Below are 18,894 nucleotides of genomic sequence, written 5' to 3'. Positions count from 1 at the left end.
GGGGCACATCCATACCATATACTCGAGTATAAGCCGAGGTTTTCTTTTTGAGCACATTTTTAGTGCTCAAAAACTCGGCTTATATTCGAGTATATACGGTATATGATCACTTCTAGTAAGCAATGAGAAACTGCTGCCTGTACCTACCCTTTTTTAGGCAGACCCAAACACAATAATAACAAAATAAAAACCAAACACAGTGGCTTTTCCCATGCCAAAATGACACACTAAATCTGTTTTAGATTATATTAAATATGAATTGAATATGTAAATTGGTAAACATCTAGTGCAGGTGCTGCACCAATACAGTTTGGACATGAATAATATATAAATTATACATTTCTCTATACATTGGTTATGAATTTAAGATAAAACTCTTATTTTGGAATACACAGTGTGCATGTATCAATCATAGCTCAGTTACCTCAAGCTGGACTTTCTGCTCTAAGTTTTTGTATGTTCGCTGCAGAAGTTCCTTGGTGCCAAGCACACCATACCACATCATATTTTTAGTTCGGCTTCTGGAACAAATCATAAACAAGTTTCAATTATTCACAGAGACATACTGAAATATCTATTTGAGATAACAGTCAACAAAATGCTTCTGAACTTATGGTAGAAAATATTAAACAGATATCTGTTATTATATTTTGTAGCAATTATGTTTAGGCAAGGAAATGGTTGTCCATCGTGGGCAAAGCAAATTGAGAAGGGTTGCAAGGTTTTAGAATATTACAGCAAGGTAAAGTAATAAACTCTAGTAAGTCTAGTAAGGCTAAGCGACCAATCAGTGGGTAGCCTTCCAGTTCAGTGGTGGAATGGATTCATACCAGTTTACCTTTAATAATTACCTCTTCTATTTTCTAATATAATCTTGTGATCTCCTCATGTCAGTTTATGTCATACCTCACAAAATTTGAAAAATGCAAAGAGGGACAAAAAGAAATGGCACGTGTAGCACAGCAAAATTTTTAGTGTTTTGCTTAAAAAAAGGTGAAATTGCCCTTTAAGCTGCAAGTCTCAGTTCCCCCAAGAGACCTGTTTAGCTTATTAGTTACAATTGTATCTACGTGCAGGTGTAGTTTGTTAACTTTTCTGGGCTCTATGCCAAAAGCTACTTTTTAATTAAGATCGAGAAACATTGTTTCTTTCGGCACTGCGGGCTGAGCTGTCAAAATCAGGAAGGTAAGGAAATCACCAGTCAGAATGTTTATATGTAATATACGCTATTATTCATCATGGTTTCATAAAAGAAAACCACTAACCGTACCTTACCATTCTGAAACCCTTGTATATTATTAGAAATATAATAATATTTGTGGCTGTTTGTTATAATATCTTAGTGAAGTGCAGTTTAACAGATTATCATTAAATAGGAAATACTGCACTACATTACCTGCATTTTTCAGGGTGTTCTTCTCGCTTGTTGTTAAATTCTAAGGATATCTTTGCATCCAGGCCAATTCCAAAATAGTTGTTCATTACACATTTTTCTGAATAGCCTTCCCTGCAGAGAAATTTAGCAGCATTACTTTACATTAAAAAAAATATATTCTAATAGAAAGGCAAGACTGACAAGTCATTGGTTTGTATGTGGAACCCATGTGCATTTTTGTAACTCTTCATAAGAGAAAACATCTTACAGTGAATCTGGATCAGGGTCAATAAATGGAGTAGCCCCCAGTGGATCTATGTTTGCCAGTAACATTTTATTGATGATAGAACTCCCAGCGATGGAGGCCGCCAACCCTGCCCTCAGACCTAATAAGCAAAGAGACAAAATGGAAGTTTCAAAAACTGTATAGAGCAGGAAACATAATGGATTTCATACCAATTAACGTTGGATAAAATAAAATGAAAATATAATAAATACACAAACAAACAAAACCCACAAAATGACTGGACCAAGTGCTGCCTATTGTGTTAATATTACCTTCTTTGTCTATTTTGACAACCTGTGAGATGTTGCTCACAGACATGTTATTTTGCATTGACACCAAGCCTATGCATTTATAAGACACTAGGAATGTTGCATAAAAGTACAGAAGAATTCAAATTCTGTGGTTTTATAATTTTTTTAAAACCACAACTAAACTCATTTCTATGAATGTCATTCATTTATCAAAATTACCGAACTGAAAAAGCACAAACAAAAAGAGTTTACAAAAAAATGCGAAAAACACAAATTTTTTGTTTTGTTGCACAAAAACCAATAACTTTTTCATATCGTTGTACAAAGCCAGCGTCAATAAAAACTTAGAAAGATCTTTTAAGTTGTAAAAGGAACATCTGCCGTTGACTCATACAAATGAAATCTGATTTGTTGTGGTTTTGTCACATAATAAATCACGACAAAATCATGTTTTTTTCTGTAACAAAATTGGGTTTTTCTGTCCAAAAACCCAAACTGAAATAAATTGAGCATTAGCAAATGCCCCCCAGGATTAGCAAATTTTTATCACCAGGGTCACTGAAACACAATAATTTTCAAGTGATTGTTTAAAAAATGAAATCATTTTATTTTTTTCAAAATAAGATTATTGGTTTCACTTGTGCTTTTTATTCCATGGTCATCCAAACCTTTTGTACTAGGATTCCCTTTGTGATCTAAAACAATGGATTCTGTGCATCCCTAAACGTATTGCATCACTAAAAGTGGAACACAGCCTGATGTTTGCCAGCATATTAAAAAGTGCCAGCATTTTCCATAGTTCTGCAGGGTAATTAACTAGATTTTAATTCAATGCTTAAATCGCCTCACAAAAATTTCTCATCTGGCCTAAACCATAAAGCCATACCTGAAGGGGTCTATGGAGAATGCAAATAAGAGACATAGGTGCTGTACAGACAGTTAGGGTACTGCCTAGCAAGCATAACTACCCTCAAGCAAGAAAGACAACATTTTTAAGCACAAGAAGTAGACAACCGTTTAGAGTTATAATTTTTATGTTAGATGAAAAAACAGCACATAAATTATGTTGTAAATGTCCCTTTAATTAATTCATTTTCTTTATCAGCAAATATGTTTAGATGTATTACCTGGACAGATTATTCTAGTGTTCAACACAGGTAGGTTTTCCTTGCTTGATGCCAAGGGTGGCCCTGAGAATGAGCCTGTGTGAGTATATGTACTGCGGCTTGTCTGTCTGTCTGGTGACCGTGGGGGAACCTTGCCTGTGAATGAAAGAAAATAATGTTGAAATTTTTCCTACAGAATCAATAAGCATAATGTTCACCAATAAGGAAGGTGGGTGGTGTAACAGGACTCAGGAAAGAAATTAACTCTCAGAAGCACAATACAGGCATTTCAGAGACAAAAAGGACGATGGATGCTTTTACTTCTTAGAGATAAGGGTGCAACATGGCAGATTTCTAATTCCTACTTTTTTCATAGAATTTCTATGCCACATATATCCATCTGTATGTTTGGGGTGCTGTGAGCATGCATACTAAATTGTGACTGCTGTCAAATAAGAAAAAGGCATCTTTATATGTCCCCCAATAAACGCAAGTTGATGAAGGAATAGATAGGGATGACTTACCTTACTTGATTTCAATTTGTTGCATGAGTTTGTGTGTGACAATAAAGCATAAGGTATGTGAAACTAACCACTGTACTCCACACTTCAGCCTGGTTAATACCATCCAATGGACTGTACAAACAAAGGTTCACTAGAGAACAGCTACTAACATGACAGATGGGAATCCATGTGCTAAGCTGAAGTAAAAATAACCTATTTGCATTTTGCTCTGCTAGAAATCAACCGTCTTATCGAATACAAATGATTTCATATTTCATGTACCTGACATCATTTTAATACACTTATGGAGTAGCAGCACTCCCAGTCATTGGCTAACCATGCAAATACATACTGATTTTCTTTTCAAGTTCTGCAATAAGCAGTAAGGGAAGTTTACAAGGGCTGCTACAGGCAAGTGGAGGTTAAAGGTTAACGCTAGTGACAGGCACATTCTATTCTCAACTAAATAACAGGCTGTACTGTCACATTTGAATGCTTCCTTACCAGCTGATAAACACAGTAGCATATATCCCCTGTGCCATGGGGATAAGTGTTCTTTGTACTGCACCAGAGGAAGGATCTTGTGGATGATTTCTCCTACTAGGATGAGATTTTTATTGGGCTTGAAGTCAAGGTAGCCAAGCATCCCAAGCACAAGCAGTGACTACTTTGATCATAATGTCTAAACATGGCAGTGTTTACGTTTTGACTTTAAACATGATATATTTTCTGCCAGGCTTGTACAGCAGAAATGTGAAGCAAACCAAATATACATAGCCATCTAGCAGATGAGGTCCAGACAGCCAATCTTATGCCAACATTCATACCTAAGCAGCTAATTGATCGACAGCTTTGTATGGGAATAATGCAAATCATTTCAAGTGTTATGGTTACTAATAAAGATTAACTAATTGTATTAAATTGTAAAAAGGTGTTCGGTAACATTGAAAAAAAATGTGCTGATAACACAGTTTAGAGGGAGCACAGGTTGCAGGTTGTTTCTGTATTACATTTCTAAATTGATTGACTTATAATTTAGTTACCAGACTCCTGAAATTCAGATTCTTTTGTGTCTTCATCTTTTTCTTCCTCTTTAGATTCCTCCAACTCCTTTCTGTATTCCTCAGGAGACTGGTTTTCTTGTTCCTCAGTGTGTGCATTCTGCTCATCTACCACTAAGAAGTAAGCAAGAGTAACATTTATTAGAACCCCAAGTATCAATATTCACTAACAAATGTTTTCATGTGCACATAAAATGGAATGCAATTTTGTACATGGACACAAACAGGACTGTTTATTTTAGTCACCCTGAATAAACATCTATAACACTCTTATTTTCAGTATCTCAAACTACAGCAGACTGCCTGTATATAAAATGGACAAGAATGGTTCATAAACCTGATTAAAGAGCCCATACAAAACATTCTTTCAAAATACAAAAAAAAAAATAAACAGTGACCAGAGCAATAGAAAATGTTTATGTAGCATCAGTGTCATTTTTTAAAAGAACAGTAATACCAAGGAAAAATGTGTTTTATGTGCATTTAAATATGTGCTGTTGTCCTGCACTGGTAAAAACTTGTGCCTATAGGAAATGCAGTGGAAGCGCATAAAAGTAAATACAACAAAAAAATATATAGTGTAATAAGTTCTAAACAATTATATTAAAACACCATCAATGTAAGGTGTTAAGTGCCAACCATAATCAAGTGTAAAAAAGTGGGGGGGGAAAAAACAAAACAAAAAACTAAGTGTCCACTGGCTCACTTCGGTAAGTATGCACACTCACCAGACCAAGTTATTTAAATATGACAACTTTACTAAACACATTAATATGAATATGCACAATCTTCAGTTTACTGCTAAAGATCTAACTCTGTTTAAGTGAGGGTAATAAGATTGATTGATTTATTGATTTTTTTGGGAAAGCAACGGATAGGAATGGTTTGTTATATGCGTCCAGTAGTCACCATGTGGAGCGTATTAGGAACATTCCCAAGGGCCAATTTTTGAGGGTTAAAAGAAATTTCCCCAGACATATTTGGAAATGTTCCATCCTAGAAAACAGGTTTTTAGAGAAGGGGTATAAGAAAACTTGGTTGAAGGAGGCTAAGGATGTAGCCCTAAATACTGATAGGGAGCAATTTTTATATAAAAGATCTTCATCTAAACACGTCTCCCACAGATTTAATTTTTACACCAAATATAACACAACTGCCTATAATGTATTGTCAGCAGATCTGGTATTGGGAGTATCTTTTATATCGAAACCACAAGTTCATTTTAAGAAGCCTAAAACCTTGCGTAATATGCTGGCACCTTCTAAAGTATGGGACCAGGACAATAATAATAGAAAATGTAGTAATGCTCTTGGTCTCAAGGAGACATACAAATGAAGCAGAAGTGTGTGGCCCTATACATCTGAACAGTGTGAGTAGCCTGTATTGTGCAGGATTGTTTTTTAATAAATGGTATTATGCTTTTTCTATTCTCTCTTGCCTTTTTAAGTTTTGAGGCTCTGGCCATTACTACAATTAACACTCATCCTTGTTTGTTTGGCATATATAAATCTTGGTCTGGTGAGTGTGTATACTTACCAAATTGAGCCGGTGGAGGACACTTACTTTTTTCACTTGATTATGGTTGGTACTTCACAACTTACATTGATGGTGTTTTAATACAATCGTAGAACTTATTACACTATATTGTTTTTTGCTGTATTTACTTCCACTGCATTTCCTATGAGCACATTTGAGGCCTATTCAAAGGGGGGGGGTTTAAGAAAAAGCTGCAAGCAACAACGTTCAACAATTGACAGAAGATTTACACCAAAGACAAATCACCAATAGCGCTAAGTATCACATACACTACATTTTTACTGGTAGAAACTTGTGTTTGCTTCAGAAACACTATACACTATAGTTTACATAAAAGAAGAAAAGGCACGGGTTTATAAATCAGATAACAGCTGCACTGAACACAATGAGTTCTTACACAGGAAGATGCACAGGAGTCAAATATCCATTATGGTTCGTTACAGGATTACAGACTACAAAAATTGTATGTCTGTTATATAAAATAGGGTATTTGTTGCCAATAAATAGTTAATATGTAGGTGGTGGCCGAACAGAACAAACTTTAGTCGAAAGTCACACAGAGCATTGGATCTGCTTCTATCCGCCTGCATTTTGTAGGCAAGTAGAGAGAAGCGGATTCACTCTTCTGCAGCTCTGTGTAGCTGTACTGACAGGGATAGCTTTGGCCTGAGTGCATCTACATGAAGCGGAGAATACCTGCTTGGATGTTAAAGGATCAGTAACACTGAGAAGTGAAAATATTTTATATACATATTTAGCCACAGATAACAGGCTCAACTACTCTTCACCTGCAGTTTTTAGGCAGGTGGAGAGAAGCAGAGCCAATACTCTGTGTGACTTTGGCCTTAAATGTAAATAAAATATTTTGACTTCTTAATATTACTGGTCCTTTAACAATGCTACTTTGACAGAATTAAAGGATTGCTGCTTCTAAATGATATTGTTTTTACAGTACACAGTTTAAAAGAAGATTCCCACCTTTCTCAGCTTGCTCTATTATCTGCCTGACAGCTTTTTTCAGGCTGTTAGCCCGCAGCATGAGTTGCTCTCTTGGTTTGAAGAGCCTTTGGCTGGAAGACTTTGGTATGCTGTCAGCTAACTGTTCTCTACTTTCAGACAGGGATTCTTCACTGGAAAACTCTTCCTCAACTTCTTCTTCCACAATAGGGGGGGTGGAATGTGCCAGCAATGGAGCAGCCTGAGATTCTGCATGCAGAGTCTGAAGCAGCAGGTCCAATTTTTCATTCAGAGTTGAACACTAAAATAAAATAATTCCATTACCATCTTTTTCCTCTAGGAATATACAAAACATTGTTATATAATAACAAAAGACTCTGTCAGACTCCAAACCAATCTCTATGCAATACAAAATGATTTCTCTGGAATGATGCTATTATTTTCTTTAAAGAATAAGTAAACCTTTTTTTCTATTAATAAAATTACTCTAAACAGCTTCCCAGATTGCCTGCCTTTGTCCCTCTGTTCTTTCTTACCTGGTTGCCGAGTTACATTCTGCTCTATTCCACTCCTTCCTTGTTCCGCCCCAACTTCCTGTTCAGGTCTCTCACTACACCAACAACTTGTTGGAGTGGAGAGCCCCTTCTGCACATGCCTGGAGGCAGCAGGAGCCAGCCTGTGTATGAGCAGGCTTTTTTTTCCAGGAGGGTGGGGGCTTCTGCTCCTTCTGAAGACTTTCAAACATGGCACATGTGACTGCAAAGCACCAGGGGGGAGTGCTGGACACGGTGGATTAAGGTAGTCTTATATTAAAAATTAAGGTAGTGTAAAGTGTAGAGAATAGTAGTCTAAGGCTAAATATATGATTTGTTTTTTTTTTAACATTTACATCTCCTTTAACACAGGGTTCTGCATGTATTTACTGCTAATCAAGGGGCTCTGTTTTTGCAGCTTCCTGTAGCTGCTATTTCTAGCAAGTCTAATTTCCTCTAAGTGGGCAACATCCAAGCAGTGGTCAATTCAGTAAAACTGCTATATCCTTAAAAGGCTAGTAGACATAGCACAAACTACCTATGCCTCCACTCATAGATCAGCTCTATGGAACTTAACCATAGGCTTAAATGTATTGTAAGCTGCTGGCAATAACTCTTTACCCTGTGTTTTTTTTTTTTTTGGACAACCAGATGTATTCAATTTGCCACATCACGGGTGGCCAAGCCTTGGCTGGCCACTTTCTTTTTGTTGGCAGCACTGCCATAGGTGCTCAAGTGCTGATCTGAACAAACTCACATTTACCTAAATGTCATGCACAAGTCTTTGTGAGGTACGGAGCAAAACAAAGTCTGGAGCCATACCTCTTCAAAGGTACATAAAATAAGGGTACATAAGTTTTTTTTAGCACTTCTCACATTTGTGGGGCTTTAGATGCTCCTTTATGATTGAATATGTGATGTACAATACTTTCGATTGACTTTGTTAAACAGAACACTACAACAAAACACTTACCTTTACAGCCATTGATTCAGCTTCCTCTGCATTTTCCATTGGTTTCTCATAAGCCTTCCCGACTTTTGCAACAAAGTCCTTTACAGTTTCACATAAAACCCTTTAAAAAACACAAGGCTCTTATGTGGATAACAGTATATTTATGTCATTTAGCTGCCAATGATCAGAAAAGAAAAACAGCATGAACATATAGGATTGGTCGTGACCACTAGCATTTTCTGTCCATTCTCAGGAAGGCTGCTGCTGTTATTAAAACAATGCTAACTGTATGACAAATTGGTATGAATTAGAGACTCACTTAGCAGAGGAAATCACTACTGAATGCTTGTCTGAATTTAGAATCTTTGCAAGATGAGTAGCCACTGAATCCTCATATGCAGATATCTGAAACTAAAAAAGAAAACTGAAAATTACAGAGTTTAAGAGACTTGACTTCAAAAACTGGGCACAATCTTTAGACAAGCTGGAAGGTATCCCTTCACAGCATCACTGTCACAATCAAAGGTTAGTGTCTCTAGGCCAAAGTTTTTTCCAATACATTAAGGCCTAGTGTGTAAGTTTTAGAAAATGTGGGTGAAATGTAGTGGGGGGGAAGGCAAGAAGAAAATTACCGAAGAATGTGTTTACATACAATCTTTTGTATGCCATTCACTATATCCTGTGCAAAGGATTGTATAATACAAGCAAAGATGGACTAGTGCTCTTATCATGTAATGTAGTATATGCAACTAAAGGTCCCCATACACAGGCCGATTCTAGCTGCCGATATCAGTCCCTTAGACCGATTCGGCAGCTAATCGGCCCGTGTATCAATCTGATCCAACTGTTTAGCCCTAGGGGATACAGGTCATTGGGGATGAGGACTGCATCAACAAGCCAAAGTAACAGTTAATAGGGTGGTCCCCCAAATACTCAGCGCTTCTTGGTGGAGTTCTTTGAAACCAAATCTTCAGTATAGTAGAAACTGTGTGATCGTGTGCTGCCCTCCCTTTTTAGATGGGTCTCAGATGAGTGTAATCGTGTTGATGGAAGCGCATGGAATTAGAGAAAAACAAAAGCAAAACTAGTGCAATACGTACAAAACTTTCTTTGTGACTAAAACGCTAAAAGATTTTTAGCGTTCTAATTTGGTGCAAAATGTGCAAATATATTAAGTGAATCGAACAATCAAAAGTGCTTATATATCAGCCCAATGCAGTGTATCACACCCACACGATGTGTCCAAAGTAAATGCTCACCAGATTTAATTAAAATAAGAGCATGTAGAGAAGTCAATTCGGCTATTGATTGCAGTGCATCCTTAGTCCTCAGAGTATATGGAATGAAGAGGAATCGAAAATAGTATAAAATCATTTAATATATAAAATAAAGCCCCTGCACAATGCAGGATACTTACAGTGTGAAGCAGTATATCAGACACAACAAAAAGCACCAAATTAGAACGCTAAAAATCTTTTAGCGTTTTAGTCACAAAGAAAGTTTTGTACGTATTGCACTAGTTTTGCTTTTGTTTTTCTCTAATTCCATGCGCTTCCATCAACATGATCAACAAGCCAAAGTAGTCCTCAATCCAGCAGTACAATCTGGAAACTTGCCCAATTGACATCTGGCCGATTTTCAGTCAGATGTCGGTTGGGTAGAGCTGTCGAAGGGTCCTATACATGGGCAGATAAGTTGCCAAAGCATCTGCTTGTGTATGGCCACTTTACAAACTTGTAGATAATGTAACATTACCCATAGCTATTTGCTTTCTGAAATGCAAAGAGAACAAACAGGAACCTACTTGACACTCTTCAGATTCCTCCTCTGGAGATAAAGGAGATATAGAAGGCTTTGTTGGCAATTTAAGTTCATATGACATAATACTCCATCTAAAATTATAAGAAGTATGCAATGATGAGTCATCTAAGTTGTCCATTAGCCACATCAGCCATTTGTGCACACATGCTATTGGTACAATAATGGAATTTTTCTGGCCTACATGGTGGAGGGCCAATAATGGAAGACACTTTTGACCACTCCCCTTTTTTTAAACCCACCCACCCACATCAAACCACACCTATGTTATCACAAGAGCTTTTAAGAGAATACCCACATTAATGGTGGTAGCACAGCAAAAACCCAAATGGTTGGTGTAAGGATGTCACCCTTCATTCATACAGTGCTTTGCTAAAGTATTCATTTTTCATGTTAAATTCCAACCTGTAATTTTAGTTTCTTTTTTTTTTTCTTTTTATTTTATGTGATGGATCTGCACAAAATAGTCTAAGTTGGTGAAGTAAAATGAGAAACATATATATAAAAAAAAATAAAAAGGGAAAATTGGCATGTGCATATGTATTCACCCCCTTTGCCATGAAGCCACTAAAAAGTCCTGGTGCAACCATTTACCTTCAAAAGTCACATAATTAGTGACACTCCTTGCATGTGTTTGTGCCACCATTTCCTTTACTTTGGCAGTTATCTACAGTATTGTATTTAAACAGTATTATCAATACTTACAGATTTCATAGTGCTGTACAATAAAAGAGTGCGTACATTAAACATACAGAGTATTGGCTCTGCTTCTCTCCACCTGCCCAAAAACTGCAGGTGAAGAGTAGTTGAGCCTGTTATCTGTGGCTAAATATGTATATAAAATATTTTCAAATCTGCTGTTGGTTAGTTGAGCAGCTTGAGATCATTATTTTTGCTTGAAAATGCATCAGTGTGTCAGACAAAACTTTCACAGACTGTACATTGTATATAATACAGCTTGTATCTTTCCAATAGTATCAAAGAGCTGGAGCATTTACATATGGTAAGATATTGGTTGGTTTTGTATGTTTTCTTTATTTAGGATCTAAACAAAAGCCAAATAGCCTTACCTATCCAGCATTTTTGTGCTAGCACGTTCCAACTTTTCCAGAATTTGAGGCAGCTGAGTATCATCATCACAAGAAGCACCCCAACCTAGCACACGAGCCAAGTCATTTCCAGTACCCAGTGGAAGTACGCCCAGTTGACACTAAAACACATAATATAACCGACATAATATTTTTTCCCAGAGAGAATTTTCTAAAAGCATTATATTATTATAACAGCCTTAGAAATGTAGTTAGGAGTTATTACCACTCTTACCCTACTACATCAGCAATGAAATAACATGCAAAATTGATGTTTCAGGGTTTTACAGTGTCTATCCAGAAACCTCCAAATTACAGGAAGTTCATCTCCCACAGAGTCTATTTTAAGTGAATTGTTTTTATTCTAATTTTTATAAAGTATTTTTTTTCTTTGTAATAATAAAATATTACTATGTACTTGATGGTAACTAAGCTGCTTAAATCCATATTGGAGGCAAAACAAATCTATGGGGTTTATTTAATGTTTAAATGATTTTTAGCAGATTTAAGTTATGGTGATCCAAATTACGTAAAGATCCCTTATCTGGGAAACCCTAGGTCCCAAGCATTCAGGATAATAGATCCCATGCCTGCAGCTTATTACTACACACAGGTTAAGGGGTATATATTTTGGTGGGAAAAATCTTTTGTGTGACCATTGCTTTGTGTATGGCCACCTTAACATACACCCACCTGTTTATGTAAACTTAGCTTATCAATCTCCGATAAAACCCAACCAACACTTCCATCTCCACCACAAACAAGGATCCGGAAATTGTCAAACTTCTGAAACAAACGTAAACTACAAAAAAAAAAAAAAAAAATCCCAAATAAATCAAAAGAAAGTGATTAGTGCTAAATACAGTCGCAAAGTATAAAACGCACCATATAACGGACTTGAAACGTCGCTTCCATGTATACAGTAAGACTATGATGTAATTTTTTCATATAATATACTTTTTGCACTTTAAAGGTGTGTGCTGTCCGTTTTTGAAATTCCATTCCATTCCAGTAGGCCGCTCCAGGTGAATTGGGTTCCCAGACAGGTAGCTGCAAGGTGATTAGACTGCAGCTGCGCAGGTGTTGGCTCCCTAAGAAAATGAGCTAGGATTTTCAGTGTGAGGCGCTCCGCTACTGTAAACGCATCCTACTTGTGCCTGCACCCGAATGAATGAGATATGCTCGGGTCCAGGCACATGTAGCAGATATACGCATAAAAATGCGAGAGAATGCAAAGTCTTTTTATGTGTATTTCGGTGCAGGCACAGGTAGGATGCGTTTACAGTGGCGGGGCGTATTCTCGGCAAGCGTTTGTCGGCTTGCCGAGAATGCGCCACGTCTGACATCAGCCTAAGAGAGAGAGAACCTTGGTGAAAGTAGGAGCTGCTGTTTTGAGTGATCTTACATCCCTGTAAGTCTGAAAACTTATTTGTGCAAGTGGCTTGCTTTGTAAGGGATTGGGGCACAGGGCCCTTGTCCTGGGTTAGAGAGAGAAAATGATTTGTGTATTAGGTAGAGCTGGACAGGCTTAGGATTTGCTGTTTTCTGTATTTCTTTTTTTTCTATTTTGTTTTGCTTCTCTCCTTGGAAAAGCCTTAATTAAACTGGCCAAAGACCAGTTATATTGAACTGGACCATCTGTGCCTCTACTTTGAAATGTGTGAAAGTGCACCCAAAGGTCTTTTCCACAGTGAGACCATGGTCCAACTACCTGAAATCCTTACTATAATATATATATATATATATATATATATATATATATACACATATATGTATATACACATACATATAAACACAGTGAATCCTTCCCAAAATATAGGTTCCTTCAACGGCACACAATGTCCACTAACATCTTTTTAAAGATGTTGAATAGACAGCTGCAGCAAGAATTGTTGACGTACAGCTATTTCTGCTAGTTTTGCAAAGTATGGGCAGATTAGCAAACTAACATATATACACCACGTGTGGTATTAGCCTAAGGGCAATGGGGCATGGTATGGTTTATCCAAAAGCCTCGTCAGGCACCTGACACTATTACTATAGACAGTTTTTAGGCTTAAGACACTCTACTACACATAGGCAAACAGAGGCAGTTTAATCATTTTGTGCCAAAATTGACCTTAGAAAATATATATTAATGATATTAGTGACCTGTTCAAAAAGAAACTTCATGTATTTTTATATATTGCAGAATTTTAAAGAGGTGACCATGTGAATATTTTGAGTAAATATATTTTGTGTAGCTGTAGCAGCTGGAAATTCTACATGTGTATGTATATGTATATATATATATAATTTTTTTTTTCAAATAAATTTTTTCACTAATCGCTAAGTCCTTGTGCATGCGGCTCTCTGTCCTTTTATATCATATATATATATATATATGATATATATGCCGCACTCACAGGTCTTAGTGAAAAAATAAAGGTTATTTATTACACAATGTCCATCTAACGTTTCAGCTGCTTCCACAGCCTTTTCAAAGTGATTAAACACACACAAGAATCCTCTGATAAACCCAATCTGGTGCCAAATTCATGCTGATGACATCACTCTGTTAGTGGCCAGTAAACACCCAAATCAGTGTACATATATAAAAATAAACAACATTGCATTATTTTTGTTTATTTTTATATATGTACACTGATGTGGGTGTTTACTGACCTCATCAGCCTAAATTTATACTATTTGTTGATACTGCACCCAGGTTCTCTCATTTTTTACTTTTACGGGAGCGCCTGCTCCCTATGACTTTGATATATATATAAAAGTGATGTGTTTTTTTATCCTTGAGAAAGGTCCTAATGAGGACCGAAAAGTCGGTTTTAACAATATATTTTCAATAAATTTTTGATAAAGCATTGAAGGGTGTGCTGGCCACAGATAATTATTTTCTATTATATATATATATATATATATATATATATATATATATATATATATATATATATATATATATATATATATATATATATATATATATATATATATATATATATATATATATATAAGGTGCGATAGTCCCCCCGTTCAGTTCAGCTTCAGCCGCTGCCATAGCAGCGGCGTTGTTTCTGACTCCACATGATGACGTCACTTATCACTGTGACAATGATAGCGTGTCGGGCGGCAGTAACTCTTATGCATAGCAGCGATCTCTCTTTGCTAAGAACGGCAGATCCCCCACCGCCTCTTAGTAAGTCACTAATTGTCCTATTTCTCTGGTTACTTCTAAATGGTAAGCTGTACCTGCTTCTGTCGGGAGCTCTCTTATTTCACTGCTCTGCAACACTGTTTCCTATCTAATTCGATACTTTCACTATGAACATCGGCTACACGTATCTTATTTGTTTCATTTGGTTTTGTCTGCGGTTTCATCCAGTAACTAGCTATATATGTAATTATGCCCATTTGATTTCTCACTTATTTTGTGTATTGTTACATGCTATTTGTGTACATGGGTTACTATGGTGATGACCTGCACATTTTGCACCGAGGGCATTTGTTTTTTGTAGAGAGAGAGAGAGGAGAGAGAGGAGAGAGAGGAGAGAGAAGAGAGAAGAGAGAAGAGAGAAGAGAGAAGAGAGGAGAGAGGAGAGAGGAGAGAGGAGAGAGGAGAGAGGAGAGAGGAGAGAGGAGAGAGGAGAGAGGAGAGAGGAGAGAGGAGAGAGGAGAGAGGAGAGAGGAGAGAGGGAGAGAGAGAGAGAGAGAAAAAAAAAAAAAAAAAATAAGCTGCACACCAAAAAGTCTGAGATACTACCTGGGTGCCTGTGCAGGGTTACACATGTAGATATAAGAAAAATTGACGACACTCACAGGAATTGTACGCATAGGAGACATCAGATCAATAAATGGAAGTGAGGTTTATTCAGTCCGACGTTTCAGTTCCAACAGGAACTTTCCTCAGGTTGTTGTCCCTGAGGAAAGTTCCATTTATTGATCTGATGTCTCCTATGCGTACAATTCCTGTGAGTGTCGTCAATTTTTCTTATATCTATATATCATCAAAATTTTTTTTATTGTAGATATATTGTTAAAACCAACTATTGTTTTTTTATCCTTGAGAAAGGTCCTAATAAGGACCGAAACGTTGGTTTTAACAATATATCTACAATAAAAAATTTTTTGATGAAACATTGAAGGGTGTGCTGGCCACAGATAATTATTTTCTATACAGACATAATTTTGGCTATGCACCCCGCAGAATATTGAGCCTTGGAGTGCGGACACCATTTGGATTGAAATATTATATATATATATATATAAATATAAACATGAACACAAACATGAACACTAAACATGAACACAAAGAAAAAGTAAAGCTGAAGTTGTAATTCAGCAGTGGGATATGCTAAGCCTTACCCTAGATGGGGTCCTCCATTCATTAAGTCGAACACCTGAGCAGGATTAAGTAACTGTTTGAACCTCCGTAGAAACTTGACCCCCTGATTGTCTCCGCTTTTGGAATTGACAAAAACTAGAAGTGGGCTGGCACAGGAAGGTGGGCATGTTGCTTTCCAAAACCCTGCAAATGCATTCAAAACATATTGACTTAATGAATATATTGCACATTTTAACATTATTTGATATCATAATCAAAGAGGTGCCCTTCCTGCAGGTAACAAACTGAGCCATAAAAAGTCAGCCACATCTAGGTGTGGCAGGAAAAAAAAAGTAAGTAGACGCACTATTTGCAGGCCATTAATCATTTTACATAATTAGGATCTCCGGACCTTAAGTCTACTAAAAAATCATTTAAACATTAAACCCAATAGGATTGTTCTAACTCCAATAAGGATTAATCATATCTTAGTCAGAATGAAGTACAAGGCATTGTTTTATTATAACAGAAAAAAGGGATTCATTTTTAAAAGTTAGAATGATATGCTTTTAATGGACTTAAGTGGCCTTCCCGTAATTGAGCTTTCTGGATAACGGGTTTCCAAATAACGGATCCCATACGTGTACCTGCACAAGAAAATGATTTAACACTGAGCAACCAAAACAACTTTTGAGGTTTCCTTTCATTAATAGCATATGGAAACATAATTCTGAGCCAAAATGTGAGTTCTCTGCAGATCAGCTTCATAAAAATGCATAAGCAGAAAATGACAGCCCTAAACCCACTTTTCATAATTTATGTTTGCATTCACTCAAAAATACTTAATATATCCTTCAATGCAAATGGCTAACCAAATGTATATCCCAAAAATTAAATACAATTATCCTTCAAGCACAAACCATCAGAGTCGATACTGTTGAGTGCCGTTGGAGGTATGATGGAGACTTTGCACTGGCCCAATGGACACTTTCGAGGATACTGGTCCTTGCATGCTGTGTGCACCTTAAAATAATAGGCATCAAATTTGCAATATTAGAAGGGCAGCAAATAAAGCCCAATTCAATTTGTGTTACCTTTGCATTTTAATACATTTACACCTAATGAAACAAGCCTTGCAAGATTTACTGCTTTAAAACAGCCAACATCCACTACACTTACAAAGCGGCTATCAAATTTAATCCTACATACTGCAGTCTTTCGATTCACACTTTCCTTAAAAAAGGAGCTTATTTTGAGAGTTTGAGATATTTTACAGTTCTTATTCTCACCATTGCTTTACACCAAAGGCACCTCCAGTCCTGCAGACGTAATACGCTGCCACAGGTTTTGTCACAAACAGCACATTTGGCACTAACAGGCAGATTACCCTCTAGCCACTGGTGAGGCATTGCTATCTGAGAAGGAAACATGGTCAGAATACAAATATCAGACAGAGCCAATCATACTGAAAAGAGAATTAGATAGTATTAATCTTGCTTAATCCTTGCAATTAAATCATTAAATTGAGAGCATCAAACGAAATTTCGAAGTACACGCAGTACAAGATAATAATTTTAAAAAAATTAGTGGGAAGAGCAAATAGGAGAACAGATTATGCAAACCTCCTTTTGTTGAATGATGGAAATAGTTAAATGAGGACTGAAAAACAGTTAAAGAATTTATATCACTTCTTATTAAAAAGTATCCTTTGTTACTCAAAAATGCAGAGGTAGAAAGAAGAGATATGGGATATTTCTTCAGGGGTTTGTTCAGAGTTTACTGCATTTTATAATAGGGAAACAATGTACATTCAGAAGTGCAGTGAGAAAAGTGCAATTTTGAACTCAACTGTCATGTTTCTTTTGCCACAATGCAGTGTTTTTGCCCAGAATTATGGTATCACTGAGGTTGCAAAGGGGCACAACTCTTGACTCAGTTGTGCTTAGCTTACCACAATTATGTCTGATCCGCAAAAACTGATGCAACTGCATGTGAGCTTCGTCACAAATCGGGCGTCCTTGTGGTGAATATTTTTAACATATGCCTTCCAACATTTACAGTGCTCACTGTGCAACTAACATGTGCGTACTATTCTCTCCGTGCAAATGAATTGTGGGGACTGATGCGGGGCACCGAGGGAACCCTGGAGCTACAGCCTGGTCCAGAGGTGGCAATAGCTCCAGGGCTCCCCTGCGTCAATAGGTGCAGCAGTGCTCAATTCGGAAAGGAAGGCGAGAATGAGTGTCAGCGAGCACAACTATATGGAAATCCAAGGTACAAGTACCTATAATGAAAGTGGTCTTATGCAAAACTGACTGTGGGGAAAGTGTGGACATACATGAGCCCTCACACTATCACCAGATTTAAAAAAACTGTACATTCATTTTAGAGAATTGCAAAAGAACTGTACCAAAAACTGCATTGTGGGGCAATAAAAAACTGATAATGACTATGTAACAAATAAACAGTAAATTTAATTTCATGCTGTATGCCCTTCTATGATAAATAAATATGACTCAACCCTTCCCCCCTTTTTCCCTCAACCCAGCTCAATAAAAAAGGAATGCTAAAAAAAAGTACATTAAACCAATGAGTAAATGAAGCACTTAACAGAAATAAGACTTCTTGTAACCTAGCTTGGCTCTATACCATTTTCATGAAATTGGGATATACACATCATATACATATGTACGATGGCAGCATTCACATATCACTTTTAGGGCAGACGCAACTTGTCCCACAAACATTGAGGCTAGTGTGACACTATGAAAGTTCTGCTGTAAGTTACAGAAGATCATACTTTGTTTGGATTTGAAGAAATAGGTACATTATTAAAATTGCACAAGATAGGTTTAATACTCACACCATCCTCATCCTCAATAATATCTTTGCCGATTGAAGCCAGGGTGGTCCACTTGCAGTTGTTTGTTGCTCTAACTGCACATCTTTTATGAGCTTTGAATTTGCAGACTGGAGGGAAACAGAGAACATTGAGTGCCATTTTGATGTACAAATTGAAAGTGCAAATAAACTCTATGCCTCACAAGGAAATCCTAATTCCCAAGTAACTTGATTACTGATAGAGGGGCCTACACAATCATCTACTGGAG

At 36.9% G+C, this 18,894-nt stretch overlaps 1 protein-coding gene across 4 annotated transcripts in view; it reads right to left on the bottom strand.

The window, feature by feature from the left end:
- The window catches only part of dgkh (diacylglycerol kinase, eta), a 144,155-nt gene that overhangs the window by 29,099 nt on the left and 96,162 nt on the right, over window positions 1-18,894 (bottom strand). For all 4 annotated transcript variants that reach the window (XM_004911834.4, XM_012957746.3, XM_012957745.3 and 1 more), the window contains 15 exons: window positions 18,648-18,754; window positions 17,074-17,199; window positions 16,705-16,807; window positions 15,826-15,988; window positions 12,160-12,268; window positions 11,449-11,588; window positions 10,365-10,452; window positions 8,880-8,971; window positions 8,582-8,681; window positions 7,097-7,376; window positions 4,565-4,696; window positions 3,040-3,174; window positions 1,644-1,761; window positions 1,397-1,507; window positions 425-521 (listed from right to left, as the gene is read on the bottom strand). In XM_004911834.4, the coding sequence (XP_004911891.1) occupies window positions 425-521; window positions 1,397-1,507; window positions 1,644-1,761; window positions 3,040-3,174; window positions 4,565-4,696; window positions 7,097-7,376; window positions 8,582-8,681; window positions 8,880-8,971; window positions 10,365-10,452; window positions 11,449-11,588; window positions 12,160-12,268; window positions 15,826-15,988; window positions 16,705-16,807; window positions 17,074-17,199; window positions 18,648-18,754 (1,901 nt within the window). The remainder of the gene's footprint in view (window positions 1-424; window positions 522-1,396; window positions 1,508-1,643; window positions 1,762-3,039; window positions 3,175-4,564; window positions 4,697-7,096; window positions 7,377-8,581; window positions 8,682-8,879; window positions 8,972-10,364; window positions 10,453-11,448; window positions 11,589-12,159; window positions 12,269-15,825; window positions 15,989-16,704; window positions 16,808-17,073; window positions 17,200-18,647; window positions 18,755-18,894) is intronic.

This window comes from Xenopus tropicalis, chromosome 2 (genome assembly GCF_000004195.4).
Source record: "Xenopus tropicalis strain Nigerian chromosome 2, UCB_Xtro_10.0, whole genome shotgun sequence".
In the NCBI taxonomy this organism is placed as follows: Eukaryota; Metazoa; Chordata; class Amphibia; order Anura; family Pipidae; genus Xenopus; species Xenopus tropicalis.
This window is presented reverse-complemented; position numbering and strand designations above follow the sequence as displayed.